The 15,887-nt window shown below is 35.2% G+C and overlaps 1 protein-coding gene across 3 annotated transcripts in view; it reads right to left on the bottom strand.

The window, feature by feature from the left end:
• SNTG1 (syntrophin gamma 1) overlaps nt 1-15,887 on the bottom strand; it is a 756,922-nt gene that overhangs the window by 49,510 nt on the left and 691,525 nt on the right. For all 3 annotated transcript variants that reach the window (XM_074386645.1, XM_074386647.1, XM_074386646.1), the window contains 2 exons: nt 8,910-9,062; nt 5,251-5,343 (listed from right to left, as the gene is read on the bottom strand). In XM_074386645.1, the coding sequence (XP_074242746.1) occupies nt 5,251-5,343; nt 8,910-9,062 (246 nt within the window). The remainder of the gene's footprint in view (nt 1-5,250; nt 5,344-8,909; nt 9,063-15,887) is intronic.

Genomic DNA, 15,887 nt, shown 5'->3' with positions numbered 1-15,887 from the left:
ATATAGAACCAAAAAAGAACCCATATAGCCAAGACAATCCTAACCAAAAAGAACAAAGCCAAAGTCATCACACTATCTGACTTCAAACCATACTACAAGGCTACAATAACAAAAACAGCATGGTACTGGTACCCAAACAGAGATATAGATCAATGGAAAAGAACAGAGGCTTCAGAAATGACACCACACATCTATAACTATCTGATCTTTGACAAACTAGACAAAAACAAGCAATAGGGAAAAGATTCCCTATTTAACAAATGGTGTTGGGAAAACTGGCTAGCCATAAGCAGAACACAGAATCTGGACCCCTTCCTTATACCTTATACAAAAATCAACTCAAGATGGATTAAAGACTTAAATCTAAGACTTAAAACTATAAAAACTCCAGAAGAAAATCTAGGCAATACCATTCAAGAAATAGGCATGGGCATTGACTTTATGACTAAAACACCAAATGTAATTGCAACAAAAGCCAAAATTGACAAATGTAATCTCATGAAACTAAAGAGCTTCTGCACAGCAAAAGAAACTAGATATTAGACCTTCATCAGATGGACAGATTGCAAAAATTTTCTCCCATTTGGTAGGTTACCAGAGTGAACTTAAATTTACAAGAAAAAAAATTCCCATCAAAAAGTGGGCAAAGGATATGAATAGACACTTCTCAAAAGAAGACATTTATATAGCCAACAAACATGAAAAAAAGCTCATAATCACTGATCATTAGAGAAATGCAAATCAAAACCACATTGAGACACCATCTCACACTAGTTAGAATGATGATAATTAAAAAGTTAGGAAACAACAGATGCTGGTGAGGATGCAGAGAAATAGGAATGCTTTTATACTGTTGGTAGGAGTGTAAATTAGTTAACCATTGTGGAACACAGTGTGGTGATTCCTCAAGGATCTAGAACTAGAAATATCATTTGACCCAGCAATCCCATTACTGGGTATATGCCCTAAGGATTAGAAATCATTCTACTATAAAGACATATGCACACAAATGTTTATTGCAGTACTATTTACAAGAGCAAAGACTTGCAATCAACCGAAATGCCCATCAGTGATAGACTGGATAAAGAAAATGTGGCACATATACACAATGGAATACTAAGCAGCCATAAAAAAGGGTGAGTTCATGTCCTTTGCAGGGACATGGATGAAGCTGGAAACTATCATTCTCAGCAGACTAACACAGGAACAGAAAACAAAACACCACATATTCTCACTCATAAGTGGGAACTGAACAATGAGAACACATGTGCCTGTTGAGGGGCAAGGGGTGGAACAGCATTAGGACAAATACCTAATACAGTCAGGGTTTAAAACCTAAATGGAGGGTTGACAGGTGCAGCAAACCACCACGGCACATGCATACCTATGTAAAAAACCTGCATGTTCTGCACATGTATCACAGGACTTAAAGTATAATAAAAAAAATTAAAAATTTTTAAAAAGAATCTAAAAAACCACTTAAAATCTGGGTTTTGCCCAGATTGTCTAAATTTCAGTATTCCATTAGTTTTCTATTGTCAAACATACATCTGACAATTTCTTTCCTATGCCTCAAACACTAAAATTATTCTCCTGTTCTTAGAATCATATCCAAATTTCTTAATTTGATGTTTTTTTCCAAATCGGGTTCTTAGATACCCGCATACATGATCCTCATCTCCTCTGCCCTCAAATTCCATGTCCTTCCTCACTTACAGATACCTGTCTGGATAGTTTCACCTTTCTTGTCACAATTTAAAGGAAACGTCTGTGAAGACTGACATATAAGCCCTCCTATGTCTCTCAAGAGACAGCAGGCATTCAATGAAGATTTATTTACAAATTGAATGAGTGTTTTGTAGACGCCACTGCTTAGGCTTCTGCTTAACTAGGGACTCTATAACTAGATATAATTAATTAATGCACATATATTTATTTAAAGCAATATAATGGATACAAGACTATGCTTTTAGCCATGTAAATTAAGTACAGTTAACATTATACTTTGACATAATAATAAGAATACCCTTTTCTAACACTGAAAAGCCTACATATTAATAAGGATTAGAATTACAAACAACAAACTAAGCTATACAGTAATGAACTTGTGAGGAAATCACCCAGCAACTGTAAGGGAACTGAAGAATGCATCACCTCCTGATATGCTGCTAGTGGAAATGTAAGTATATGAAACCGAATGCTATTTAATATGTCTTGTGCTCTGGTAATTCAAGGGTAATAACTTATTCTGGGAACTTCCAAGCACAGGTCATAACGAGAATTAGCTGGACATTCCCAGACATCCCTCTGTATCCAAACCTTTAGCGTTCCCGTGTAATATAAAATCATGCTGACTCTGATTCCCTGACATAAGAGATGCAGCAATTCTTTCCTTCATTGTCAGTGTATTAACAATACATTATCTGCTTTATATGGAGCTCAACTAATGACCCAGAAGAGAGTCCCCCCTTTCCTGGAATCTCTACTTTATCACAAGACCTTTCCTTTGCTTCTGTGGTAACTTCAAGGTTGGGGGACTTGATCAAGATGAAGTGCACAAGGACAAAGCACGTTCAGCTAAAGGACAAACCCTTCTGAATCCAAATATTTAAAAGCCGTGGGACATAGAGTTTTCAGGATATTTTTCACGTTCATATCACTTAGCAAAAAACAGATAGAAAATTACTAGATATTAACTATTTTAATAAAACAGAAAAAAACATGCTTTGATTGGTAAGTAACAATTATCTTTTTTTGTCATATTTAAAAATAGCTTCCAGGTTCATCTGATGAAAGGGTGCAAGTTTCTTGCAGAAAGCCCCAGCTCAGTGAATTGCCCAGGAATCTCCATTTGCGCCTGCCTTCCCTCTCTATGTCTGACAGAACTGTTAATAGCTCCTACTTTCATTCTCCAAGTGTCATAATCTGTGACGGATATTATAACCGTCTTCGTTAATGTGTATGGATTCCTTTTTAGCCTCTCCCAAGTCTCAGATTCCCTTGAAGGTAGATGCTTCCGATGATATCATCAGAAAATAGGACAGCGACTACTATTCCTGAAGGCCTCTGGTGTTTCCTGAATATCAAGCTTGGACCGATTCAACTCTCATTTCCTACTAAATTGTTCGCCCCAGATGGCATGGTAATCATTCACTTAGACACTCCTGACTATTCACTCATTCCCAGAACATCCAGCAGAAGTAGACAGGAATGTCGAATAGGACATTGGTGTCATGATTTTCTCCCCTATATTATGCACAGCCAACAGAACTCCGACATAGCTAGCTTTAAAATAAACTCAGATTAATATACCCAGAATTTTATCCATGTGAATTTTATTTTTCTCATTTGCTAATGTAAGATTCTTTCACATTCATGTACTAGAGTTTGGTGACAATTCTGAGAATTATATTTTCTTTTTAAAATCAGATTTTGACTTTTCTAGTGAGTGTAATTTATTTGCTTTTTGTTTTTTATTTATTTATTTATTTATTTATTTATTTATTTATTTATTTATTTATTTTGAGACAGTGTCTCGCTCTGTTGTCAGGCGCCAGGCTGGAGTGCAGTGGCGCAATCTCGGCTCACTGCAACCTCCTCCTCCCGGGTTCAAGCAATTAACCTGCCTCAGTCTCCTGAGTAGTTGGGACTACAGGCTCACGCCACCACGCCCAGATAATTTTTGTATTTTTTTAGTAGAGACGGGGTTTCACCATGTTGGCCAGGATGGTCTCGATCTCTTGACTTCATGAGCTGCCCTCCTCGGCCTCTCAAAGGTATAATTTGTTTCTCAGTTTATTTATAAAATTAATTTATTACTTATTTAAATAATAATTCAGTTAGTTAATTCATCAAACTAACACTCAGGAGCCTATCTTCATTTGATGAGCATTTTAATAATAAAAAAAAAAAAATTAGTAATAAGACTAGTGCATGGCAGTCTCATTTGAGAGTTTTCAAGAATTACCAGCATTTAAAACTCCTTATTTACAAAGTACTCTTTTGTCAAGATGCAAATGCAACACATTAGATAGCCAAATCTGACCAGCAAATGTGTGCTAATTTTACAATGTTAAAAATAAATATTAACCATCTTTGAATAAGGTGAGATGTTGTAGGGCAATGCTAGCTGCTGAGTCATGAAGATTCCCAAGGTGAATGAGCACAGGGCAGCATCCTACCTGGACCCCTCCATTAGATGTTCATCTTTCACAAATCAAGCACCCCACACTGTCTCCTACACTCCATCTTTCTTACACGTTTGTATAACTGTTTGATTCTGTTGGCATTTGCTTTAGAAAATCCTACACAAGACTTAATTTCTAGGTAAAATATTTGTGTTCTGGTAAAGGATTGCTTGTGAATCCCTAAAATATGTGAGAAGGAACAAACCAATTTATACTTAAGCCCTACTTTCATGAAGGAGAAAATGGAATGGATCGAAGGAACCGACGTCCTCATGAGAGGGAAGAGAATGTCTTCCATGATGACAAGAGCCTCAAGTCACAAACTGTAGCAGTGACTGTAAGCAGATGAGCAGTTAAATGGGGGTCAGTTGAACTTTACGATTACTTCCAATTAAAAATAATGATAATAATGTGCATTTCGCTTTGCCATTTTCCATCCATAGTCATCAAAGGGGATTTTGTCAGGTATGACTGGCTAAATAGGTACCCTTCCTCATTCAATGTACATCACTCCTAGAGATACAAACTTTCTAAGAACACCTCGTAGAGCATAATCCTTATTAAGTAAAGTGTTTATACAAGTTATACGCCCTAGCTAGAAACTAAACTTTAAATTTTCGCCATTCAATAATTCCAACATGTCAGCTATAAATCATTAAAAAAACCCAAAAACCTCTTTTTTTTTCTTATTTTTATCTTGCAGAAGTTGAAGCAGATAAAGTTTAAACATAGTTTTTTAAAATTGCTTTTTGGGAAAGAAAATGTTTCTTCAATTATAAAGTCATATCTTTAAGAAAAGGTAAAATGATGATAGCTAGCTAGCTAGCTAGTTACATAGATACATAGATAGATATACTTTCACAGAGTTACAGTTTTGTGGTACTACATTTGTTTTATTAAAAATTCAAACTTTTGTTAATTGAAGCATAATTTATCTTCCATTAACAAAAATGAGGATCTTAAATTTGACATGATGACAATTAAAAGAGTTTTGAGGTATTTAAACTATTCCTGGATTAGAATGTTTGCAGCTTTTTTCTCAGAGCTGACCTGAATGCATTACCTTTGTTGCAGCATCAAAGCAGATAAATCCTGTGCTGAAGTCAATCGTGAGTCCCATTAGATGACTTTCTAGCACACATGCATAGGTCTTGCACTAGATGGAACAGAAAGTATTATTACTTTTTATGTTACTAATGCAAGCTCAATATCAAGAACTATGTGACAGCTTCTCCAATAAGTACTTTATACAATATCTAATTTAATATTAACACTAGTTGTATAAAAAAGGGAGCATTATCAACATTTTAATGTTAATGAAACAGATGCTGAGAGTATTGGGTTTTATTTAACTTGCCAAGATGTATGCCTGGCCAAGGTTCCAATTCTGTTCCCCCAGCTTTGTCTTTACATTGGGTGACACTGTCTGTCTTTGCTATATTGACAATAAAGGTGGTATATAAAAAGATTTAGGTGTGGGCAAGTTTATGTTAAGCTGTTATATAATGTAGCCAAGTATCAGTGCATTTTCAGTAAACTAAAAAGTAACTATTGTTAAATAGTAGTGTCTTGAATTTTCACAATTATCAATTTCATGAATATTATTAAAAGAGATTCTCACACACACAAACACGGATTCAGTAACCAAGTCAAAACAATGTATCTAGATTGTAAGAGTCTCTCTCTGTTTTTCCATATTGCACAAGCTATTCCTAAAGATATTTACCACTTTCCAATGTATTTGTTTAGAACTACAGAAAATTCTTTAAAAATCAATAAGCAGTCACTTTTCACAATGAGATCTGATAATATAATAATTTTTCTTTTATAAATACTTTGGAAAGACTAGTAAATATGGATACTGAAATACAAAGAAAACAGGATATAAATAAAATTTATAATAAAAATTTGAGGTTTATATGCAACAATGATGTATTTTTACATCTATAAGTTTTATTTGCATTTACTTTTAATTTGCAGTCGGATATGCCTGTCATGAAAAATATTTATGATTTATGTATGAGATAGAGAGACAGAGAGAGAGAGAGAGAAAGGAAGAGAATATTATCTGAAGCCAATTTTCAATACCTATCCTTACATTATATTTGTTTTTATAATACTGTATATAAAACTACATTAATTGAATCCCATTCTGAATATAATTATGACTAAATATATCAAGTTGTCTTTACCAAAAATTCCATTTCATGTGTTTAAGCCTTATTAGCATAGAAAAATTATAATAATGCAAAAATATTCTTTTAGAGTTACTTTTTGTTAAAAAGCAGATTAAAGAACATAATGAGCCTTAAAAGTCCATTTTTGGGAGTAATTATATTTGTTTAATACATGAGCATTGTGCATGCTTACATCCACCCATTAGCACTTTATTAAAACTATTATCAACATTAAGAAATGTTTAAGGCTATAAAATTTCCTCCTAATTTAAACACAATGGTTTGCTAATTTCAAGTACTGTCATTTAAACAAGAAAATGTCAGGTGAAAACAAATTTGCTGCTGTGCATTCAAATTTTTCTATTAAATTCAGCATCACAAATTAGATTTTCTCAATAATCATTAAATTGAAACAAATAAATGTGCTATAAATTGAGACTCACTGAAGTTTCAATTTATATATAGTGTCAAGTTCTGTAATTTATGTTAATAGCATATCATGAATATACTTATCATAGGTTTAATATTGAAATATTTAATTTGTTGTTTAATTTGTTTCATTAAAAACAAATTATACAGAGAAAAATAAATAAATACATTATCCTTTTTAAGGAAGTTCAAATGAGAAACACTTTAAAAGTCAATTGATTGATTTTTTTTCCTGCCTGTTTTGCAATAGAACATATGTTCCTCCTTTATTTAATTTCCTACCAACTTTAATGGAAGAGATAAATTAAGAATATAGAAGAAAAATGTGTAAGGTTCTTCATGTAAATATATTTACATACTTGAATTTTGAAAATAACACTACAAAAGTGTTCCCCATTGATTTCTTATACAATAAACAAAAGAGAGTTATAAGATATGTAGAGCAATTAAAAGCTAAAAAGGCATTAAATATTTGATTTTTCACTTCTGACACCTATCTTAAATTGCCATTGTGAATGGGTAAGGAGATAGGGCAGTGTATTTTTTGACATAAGTTTATAGAATACGAGGCCCAGATTCAAAGATTTTATCTCTATCTGGTTTATAAATATCAGGAAACTTAAAAAAGTACTAAATTGGAACCAAAATGTTAAAATTACCTTGTAGTTATTTCCAAGTGAAATGAATTATTGTAGAGAAATGATAATTTTAAACACCTAAAAATATCAATTTAAATAACAAATTAAATTATGTTCAATTAAATTATATTTTAATACTTTAAACGGTCTTGGATCTTGACTCTTGAATAAAAGCATATTTAGTAAGTTTTTGATGTTTCCATTTTTGATATTATAATATCTATATTATGAATTGAAGTTCTATGAGTTAAATTGTAGAAATTTTTTATCTATTTAAGACTTTTTAGATACATAAATAAAAACAGAGTTATTCAAAAGAGTCAAGGAAACAATTTTAAAAACTGTAATTGGAGTTTTCTTTCTGACCTCTTTCCCTGATTGTAATGTCATACTGGTACAACTTCATGTGTTGACTACACAGGTTTGTAGTCAGAAGACAGAAATCAGTTCAACATGTTGAAAAAACATGGATCCAATAATCCTGTCTTAGGCAAACACAGCAGTATAGTCAATGTCATATTTGTTTTCAAACTTAGGTGTCCATGTGTGTATTTAGATCCTTGCTTTATGGGTCCATTTCCATGTGGCAAGCACATGATAACATTTCCATTTGTCCACAGGTCTATTTGAGGTCAGTCACAGAACCAACTTTGGGAGACTGTTTCACTCAATAGTCTTGTGAATAACTGAGGCTGAGGGCTCTATAAAGTTTGATCTAGGCGTAACATCACATTTAAGAAACAAAGTTCAATAAATATCTGTTGAATGCTCATGATGTGTAAAATGCATTGACTTTGGTTGGCATATTAATAAGATAATTCCAAACAGCCAATAATTTAGTGCAGAGAATGATAAGCACATGTCACTCCAATACAACACAGACTGAGTGTGAGCAATCCTTAAAAAAACAGACAAGTAGGTTACATTGTATTCAAAAGTGAGAAGAAGAGCGTTGTTTGAACAGGATAGTTGTAAGTGGAGTATTGGCAAGCATTGGGCAGGGTAGACTGGAAATCAGGAACATGTTCCTGGATGACATGACCTTTAGAAAAAGTTTCAAAAACTCTTTGTGGCTTTGAATGACAGAGACAAAAGTAAGGCTTTCTAGAAGAAAGAGCATTGTGAGTAAATGAAGCCAACAGGCTGGAAATGAGGTCATATTTGGAAAATAGGAAGTGACCGTGTCAGCAATTAATTAAATCAGAGCATTTTCTATATTAGATTGAGTTCAGAGCAATGTCTAATTAAAATTAGAAATATATTTTTGATTAGTAGTAGGAAATAGCCTGGAAAGATCAAGTTGCGGAAAACTTAAAATTTTATTCAGAGTTATATTACTAATCACTAAACAAAAATGGCTAACGACGGAATGTCTTTGAGGAGGTCAAGACTCCTAGAACTGTATTTTTATACTACTTTGGAACGAACTGTCATGCATTTGAGAGAGGCACAGATCCTGCAGTCCTACGGACTCTCACCTGTATCCGTTCTACTTCTAGAAAGGTTGCTGTCTGGAAGGCTCTTTCCCACTGGGCGAGGTCACTTTCCAGCTCCACTGAGAAGTACAGGTCCTCCCCAGACTCCGACTGCACGGTGAAGCAGTGTTTCCGCCGGTCCAGAAGGTCACTGTCCTGGTGAAAACCTGGAGTTACACAGGCTGGCACACATCACTTCACATTGCTAACCTGGCCCTTCCTGACTGGAGCAAGGTACGGAAGCCACAGTTAAAAAGATTAACATTCTGTGACTTCACCAAGTCTTCGTTAAAAATTATTCCAGAACTCCAGGCTTCAAAGCCAATAACTAACACATGAGATCTCGGTCTTTACACTGAAACATGTCCAAAAAATAGAATTTAGGGTTTCTGACATTAACTTTTACTAACAGTATAAACAGCAAAGCATTTAACATATGGGACTTGGTTTATTACCATACAAAGGGCTGACACACTATCTCTCCCCTTCCTTACATAATCGTTATGATGTTGAAATCAGATAATGCTTATGTACATGTTTGTAAATTTTAAGAACTTTATAAGTAAGTTAAAATATTCTTATCCATGAGAAATGAATAAAGAAATGAGCCTAACTTGTCTACAGCCATATTGCTTAAAAAGACAATGCATATTTACCTTACTTGTGTAACTGTATTTTATTGTATCACAAAGACAACTTTGATGCTGGCAATTTCTTGGTCTTACCAGAAGTTTTCAGCTAAAGTGTTCACAAATTTATGCGTATTCCAATTTAAGACATGTTAACATGAGAAAAAACAGTGAAGCAAATAATTTATGAAAGGGAGTAATCCAGTACAGTATGTCAGAGATAGCACTTTAACTACAGTCATGTGCCACTTAAGGACGTTTGGGTTAATGATGAACTGCATATGCGATGGTGATCCTGTAAGGAGATAATGGAGCTGAAAACTTTCCATGCACTACCAATGCCATAGCCATTGTAATGTCATAGAACACCACATTACTCATGTGTTTGTGGTCATGTTGGTGTAAACAGACCTGCTGTGCTGACAGTTGTATGAGGCTAGCACATACAATTATGATGTATTGTACATAATACTTAATAATAATAAAGACTATGTTACTGGTTTATATATTTACTGTATTAAACTTTTATTGATTTTTTAGTGTACTCCTTCTAATTATTAAAAATAGTTAACTATAAACACCTCAGGCAGGTCCTTCTGAAGGTATCCAGAAGGCATTGTTATCAGAGCAGATGACAGCTCCATGCATGTTATTTTCCCAGAATATCTTCCTGTGGGACAAGATATGATGGTGGAAGAGGTGATATTGGATATCCTGACTCTCTCTGTGTAGGTCTAGGCTAATGTGTGTGTTTCTGTCTTAGTTTTTAACAAAAATATTTAAAAAGAAAAAAAAAAGAAAATTATAAATTTAAAAGTAGAAAAACACATAGAATAATAGAATAAGAATATAGAATAATTTCTTACAGCTACATGACTAAGCTAAGCCTTTTTTCAAAAAGTCCAAACTTAAAAAAATTAAGTTTGTAAAGTAAAAACTGTTGTAGTAAGCTAAGGTTAATTTATTATCAAAGAAAGAAAAATACCTTTTATAAATGTAGTGTAGCCTCAGTGTTCCGTATTCATAAAGCCTACAGTGCTGTACAGTAACGCTCTAGGCTTCACACTCACTCACAGAGTCAACCAGAGTAACTTCCATCCTGCAAGCTCCATTCATGGTAAGTGCCCTGTATCTGTGTGCCACTTTTTAAAGTCGTTTAAACTGTATTTTCACTTTACTTGTTCTGTGTGTAGATGTGTTAAAACAACTACTTATCATTGTGTTACTTTTGCCTACAGTATTCAGTACAGTTATATGCTATACAGGTGTGTAGCCTAGGAGCAATAGCTATACTGTATAACACAGCTGCGCAGTAGGGGATGCCGTCTCAGGTTGTGTAAGCACATTCTGTGGTGTTCGTACAATAGTGGAATCATCTAACTGAGAGGCACTTTCTGGAATACATCTCCATTGTTAAATGACTCATGAAAGTATATATGCTGTATATACGTTGCAGTGTACTGAAAATTGTCACAGGGTTAATCACTGGTATCTTTAATCATTTCTCTTATATAAGGAGGGATATAAGTGTATAATTATTAAACACCCAAAATATTAGATGGAATTCTCTGCTTTGGCAAGTGTTTTAAAAATAATATTTTCTTTATTTCCTGCTTGCATTCTTATAATCACTGGAAGAGAGTTAATGGAAGGCAGTTACTCCCAGGGCTGTAGAATTTAACTCTGACCCTTGCTGCCAGTAGATGCTCAGAAAGCTAAAAGGACGATAAACACTGTGCTTATTGATTTTCCTACTCTCTGAAGGGAGAAAAAATAAACACAGTATTTTTGTGAGTACGATCCAATGATAAACTGATTGTAAATATTTTTTAGCAATTTTGGGATTATAATGTCTAGAGGGAAAACAATGACTGATAATAACCACACAAGTAACCATGTTTATACAAATTATTATAAGTGCCGTTATGTTGGAAAAAAAAAAAAAGAGGCTAGGTGTGATGGCTCACATCTGTAATCCCAGAACTTTGGCAGGCCGAGTCAGGTGAATCACCTGAAGTCAGGAGTTCCAGACCAGTTTGTCCAATATGGCAAAACCCTGTTTCTACTAAAAATACAAAAATTAGCCAGGTGTGGTGGCATGTGTCCCAGCTACATGGGAGGCTGAGGCAGGAGAATTGCTTGTACCTGAAATGGGAAGGTTGCAGTGAGCCAGTATTGGGCCACTGCACTCCAGCCTGGGCAACAAGAGTGAAATTCCATCTCAAAACATATATAATAATAAGAATGAGATAGTACATCACAATAGATTGAAAAGCCAGAGAAACGTTCTCTAGGAAATAAATTTTAAACAGTACCCAAAAACATCTAGAAGACTGAAGATAAAGAGTAGATAAAGGGTGTTCTTTCCAGAGAGTGGATGGGGCTGGCTGGGACCTGAAGTAAGAGCAAGTGGAGCATTCCAGAAATTCAAATAAAAGGTGGCAGAAACATTAAGAGCGGAAGCCAGGGAAGGACATGGGATGATAATCTGGTTATACATTTTGGACGTGAACACAGTAAAATGACAAGCTACTATAGCAAAATTTTTATTGCACACTTTCTTTATACTGCAGGTATTTCGACATCTACAAGAGCTTTTTAAATTGATCACACTGGAACAAAAACTATAAGTCAACTTTGCAGTTTCCAGAAACTTTGCCAATTTTATGGTTTATTAAATTGACCTTAGTCTTTCTCCTAATAAAAAGGTTATATAATGTCATTATTGGTTAGAACGTTTTGGTATTTTTTTCCTTTTCATAAATTACATGTATTAATAGGATCTTATAATGGCCTTCATGTAAGATTTTCAATTTTCTTGGCAAAACTTTACTCATTTACTCTTTAAAAACTCAATTTAAGATTTTCTATTATATTACCCAACTGGTGACTCTCTCAGACAAAGTATTCTCTATTCAACTCTGCAAATATAGTTTCAGCATCTCTGAGTACTTGTTGTCATTTGATGTTGTTATTTATATGATACTTCTCATGAACTGACTGACACCACAAATGGCATGTGAGCATCCAGGTCTCAGTTTAGTGAGAGAAATATGTAAAAACAATAAGCATTTGACAGTGCTATAGAGGTAACATGTTAAGGAAGCAGAATAAGGGGTGATAAATCATCTTGAGGGAAAGTAGGAGGGTAAGTTGTATTGTAGGGAGAGAGTGTAGTACCATCAGCACTTAAAGGCAAGTGCAGAGCAATCACGTGCAAGTCTGAAGAAGACCAGGTGATCCTGCTAAGAAATTCACAGAATGCACCTGCCAGGAAAAGCCATTGGAGGGTTTCCTGTAAGGAGGCAGCAGGGACTCTAAGCTTTAGATAACTAAGAATGGATGAGTGGGACAAGGAGAAACTGCATAAAAAGCAGGCGATCCTTTAACAGAAATTTAGTGAAAAGTGACTGTAGCTCAAACACTTCAAAGATCTACTTTCAAAGTAATCATCTAAAATAATTTACACTGGATTTTTCATACTGGAGTTTCTACCATTCCTGCCTATGACATTTCAAAAGAATGTATTCCTTTATGATTGCAGTCATTATCAAGTTATATGCAATCAATAACATATGTAACTAACTGAAAAACTAAATAAGATACTCATAGAGACTGGCATTTACTAGAAGCATTAGTAGAATAATGAATATTACACGTGATCATCCACATAGGTATAAATAAGAATGTAGATATTCCTCTTTCTCACCCTCATTCTATCACGCACACACATGCAAGAGCTGCAAAAAGGTGATAAGAACACTAGCTCTAGCTTAAGGATTCTGTTTGAATATGAATCTCCTCTCTTTTAGTTATCAGCAGGTAACCCTCGACAAGTTGATTATCATATGTACAGCTTCCTTTACTCATCAATAAAGTGGAAATAATTAATTGATCTGATGATTAAATAATATACTATTTTTAATTTTTTGCTTAGTCTTTAATACATGGAAGGACGTAATGTTGGGTATTTCTGTTGTCAGTGTTGATTCAATAAAATAAATATAGATAAACATATATATCATTTCCTAACTTGCCTTCTATGGCTTGCTCTTTGCAAGCATTTCTTTTTTTGTCAGTGTGACTGATGCTCACGTAAAAGCAATAGCTTCCAGCGTACATTTTTGCTAATTGGAAAGTATCATTTAGTAATGGTAATGATAATAATAATAGCTAAACACATCAAGAACACATCTTTTGTATTTTTCTCAATTTTCTCACTTCTCCAGAAGTATCTTCTATTTTTTTCAAATTTTCCAAGTTCTCTGAGCACTTTCTCTAGACTGATAACCATATGCTGTCCTTCACTGGACATCTCTCAGATTTATAAGGCAATATTCCAAAGAAATAACAGTTGTTTTTTTCAAGATGGCTGACTGGATGTTTTTCCAGAGTACTTCATCCACTTAGAAGAATAACAATAGTGTGTAGACAATCACACTTTGCACATATGAAAAAAAAATCAAATCTTGGGATCCCAAACTCATTATATCAAAGGGCTAAGCTTAGGTAGCAAGTCATGCAAAAAACTGCCTTTTTTTCCATTCCCAAAAAGCTGTAATTAATGTTTACTTTACTTTATGTAAAATGTAGCTTTTCTGTACATTAATAAGAGGCCTAACAAGAATGTGTCCACATACCTTATTGCCTACCCAGACTTCTTTCTTTCTTCCTTCCCCTATTTGCTTTTTCCCTGTTAAATATTGAATTTCAGGCCAGGCGCGGTGGCTCAAGCCTGTAATCTCAGCACTTTGGGAGGCCGAAGCGGGTGGATCACGAGGTCGAGAGATCGAGACCATCCTGGTCAACATGGTGAAACCCCGTCTCTACTAAAAATACAAAAAAATAGCTTGGCATGGTGGCGCGTGCCTGTAATCCCAGCTACTCAGGAGGCTGAGGCAGGAGAATTGCCTGAACCCAGGAGGCGGAGGTTGCGGTGAGCCGAGATCGCGCCATTGCACTCAAGCCTGGGTAACAAGAGCGAAACTCTGTCTCCAAAAACAAAAAACAAAAAACAAAAAACAAACAAACAAACAAAAACAAATAAATATTGAATTTCATAGAAACCTTTCTTTTAAAAAGCACAGGGTACAGATCTCCATGTGAGTTTTGTTTTTTTCCCAGGCAAGTTCTCAGCCTTGGCAAAGCAAACCTCTAATTGATTAAGACACTAATGTGTTACAAATATATTACCCAAAAGGGAACACAGGAGTTCAACAGAAAGACATAAGGAAACTCCAGAATCTGACCAGAAAAAAAAAGAGTAGTAAGCATGTGTGGCTGGGATTGGCTGAAAATGAGAAGAGAGTGAGTTCCCAATATGGGAGAGGGTGAGTGAGTATCTCTCTGTGGTCCACTTCCTTAGTATAGAATCATGTAATTCAGGCCACAGGAGAACAGGTTGACTTTTCCAAGTCCTGCATCTACCTTGGGAACTGGCAGAGAATAGAGCATCTTGACCCTTCCAAGCCCTTGATCTACCTTGGGGAGTGGCTAAGAGACTGTAAGAAGTAACTGCTCTAGTAAGTATCACATGCATTCCCTAGACCTGGGAACATACAACAGAACACCATTCATGATTCTAGCTCTTTGCAAGCTGCGCGTAGTCCATAAAACTAGCAGCAGTGACAGCCTTTGCCGTTAAAAAGACTCTAGCTGGGTCCTGGGGATCTGGTGCTCAAGCAGGAAAGAGGTTCCCACAGCCAGAACTGAGAATCAAGTATGACATGGGCTCCAGCCACTGGTGTGATGGAACCAGGCTTTCCCCATCTTCCATTTCACCCCCTTCCCTCACCAGAGATGGAGGGGATTTGCTTGGGTGGTATGGTGTTGAGCTGGGCAGTGACTCCTAGGACCTGGGGCAGTTTGTGTTGCCAGCTAGAAGCAAACTACACTAAGTCAATAGCCAGACCTGCTGGCAAAGTTGGGAAGGTGGTGAGCCCACCAAAACTGGGACATGAGAGAAGATCACATCTCATTCTTCTTGGTCGAGGTAGCAGCACTGAGACACCACCTTTATCCATATATGCTCACAAACTAGAAAACCTAGAGGAAAGAGACGATTCTTGAAATCATACAACCTCCTATGATTGAATCAAGAAGAAATAGAAACCATCAATAGACAAAAAACAAGATTGAATTTAAAATCCAATAAAAAAAAAAAAAACCTCTCAACTAAGAAATATCGACCAACAAAGAAAAAGCCACGAAGAGATGGATTCACAGCCAAATTCTAGCAAATGTACAAAGAAGAACTGGTACCAATACTCCTGAAACAGCTCAAAAAATTGAAAAGGAATTTCTCTCTACCTTATTATACAAAGCCTGTATCACCCTGTTACCAAAGCCAGGC

Source organism: Saimiri boliviensis, chromosome 15 (assembly GCF_048565385.1).
Source record: "Saimiri boliviensis isolate mSaiBol1 chromosome 15, mSaiBol1.pri, whole genome shotgun sequence".
Classification (NCBI taxonomy): Eukaryota; Metazoa; Chordata; class Mammalia; order Primates; family Cebidae; genus Saimiri; species Saimiri boliviensis.
Note: the sequence above shows the minus strand (reverse complement) of the source record. Positions and strands in the feature narration are given on the sequence as shown.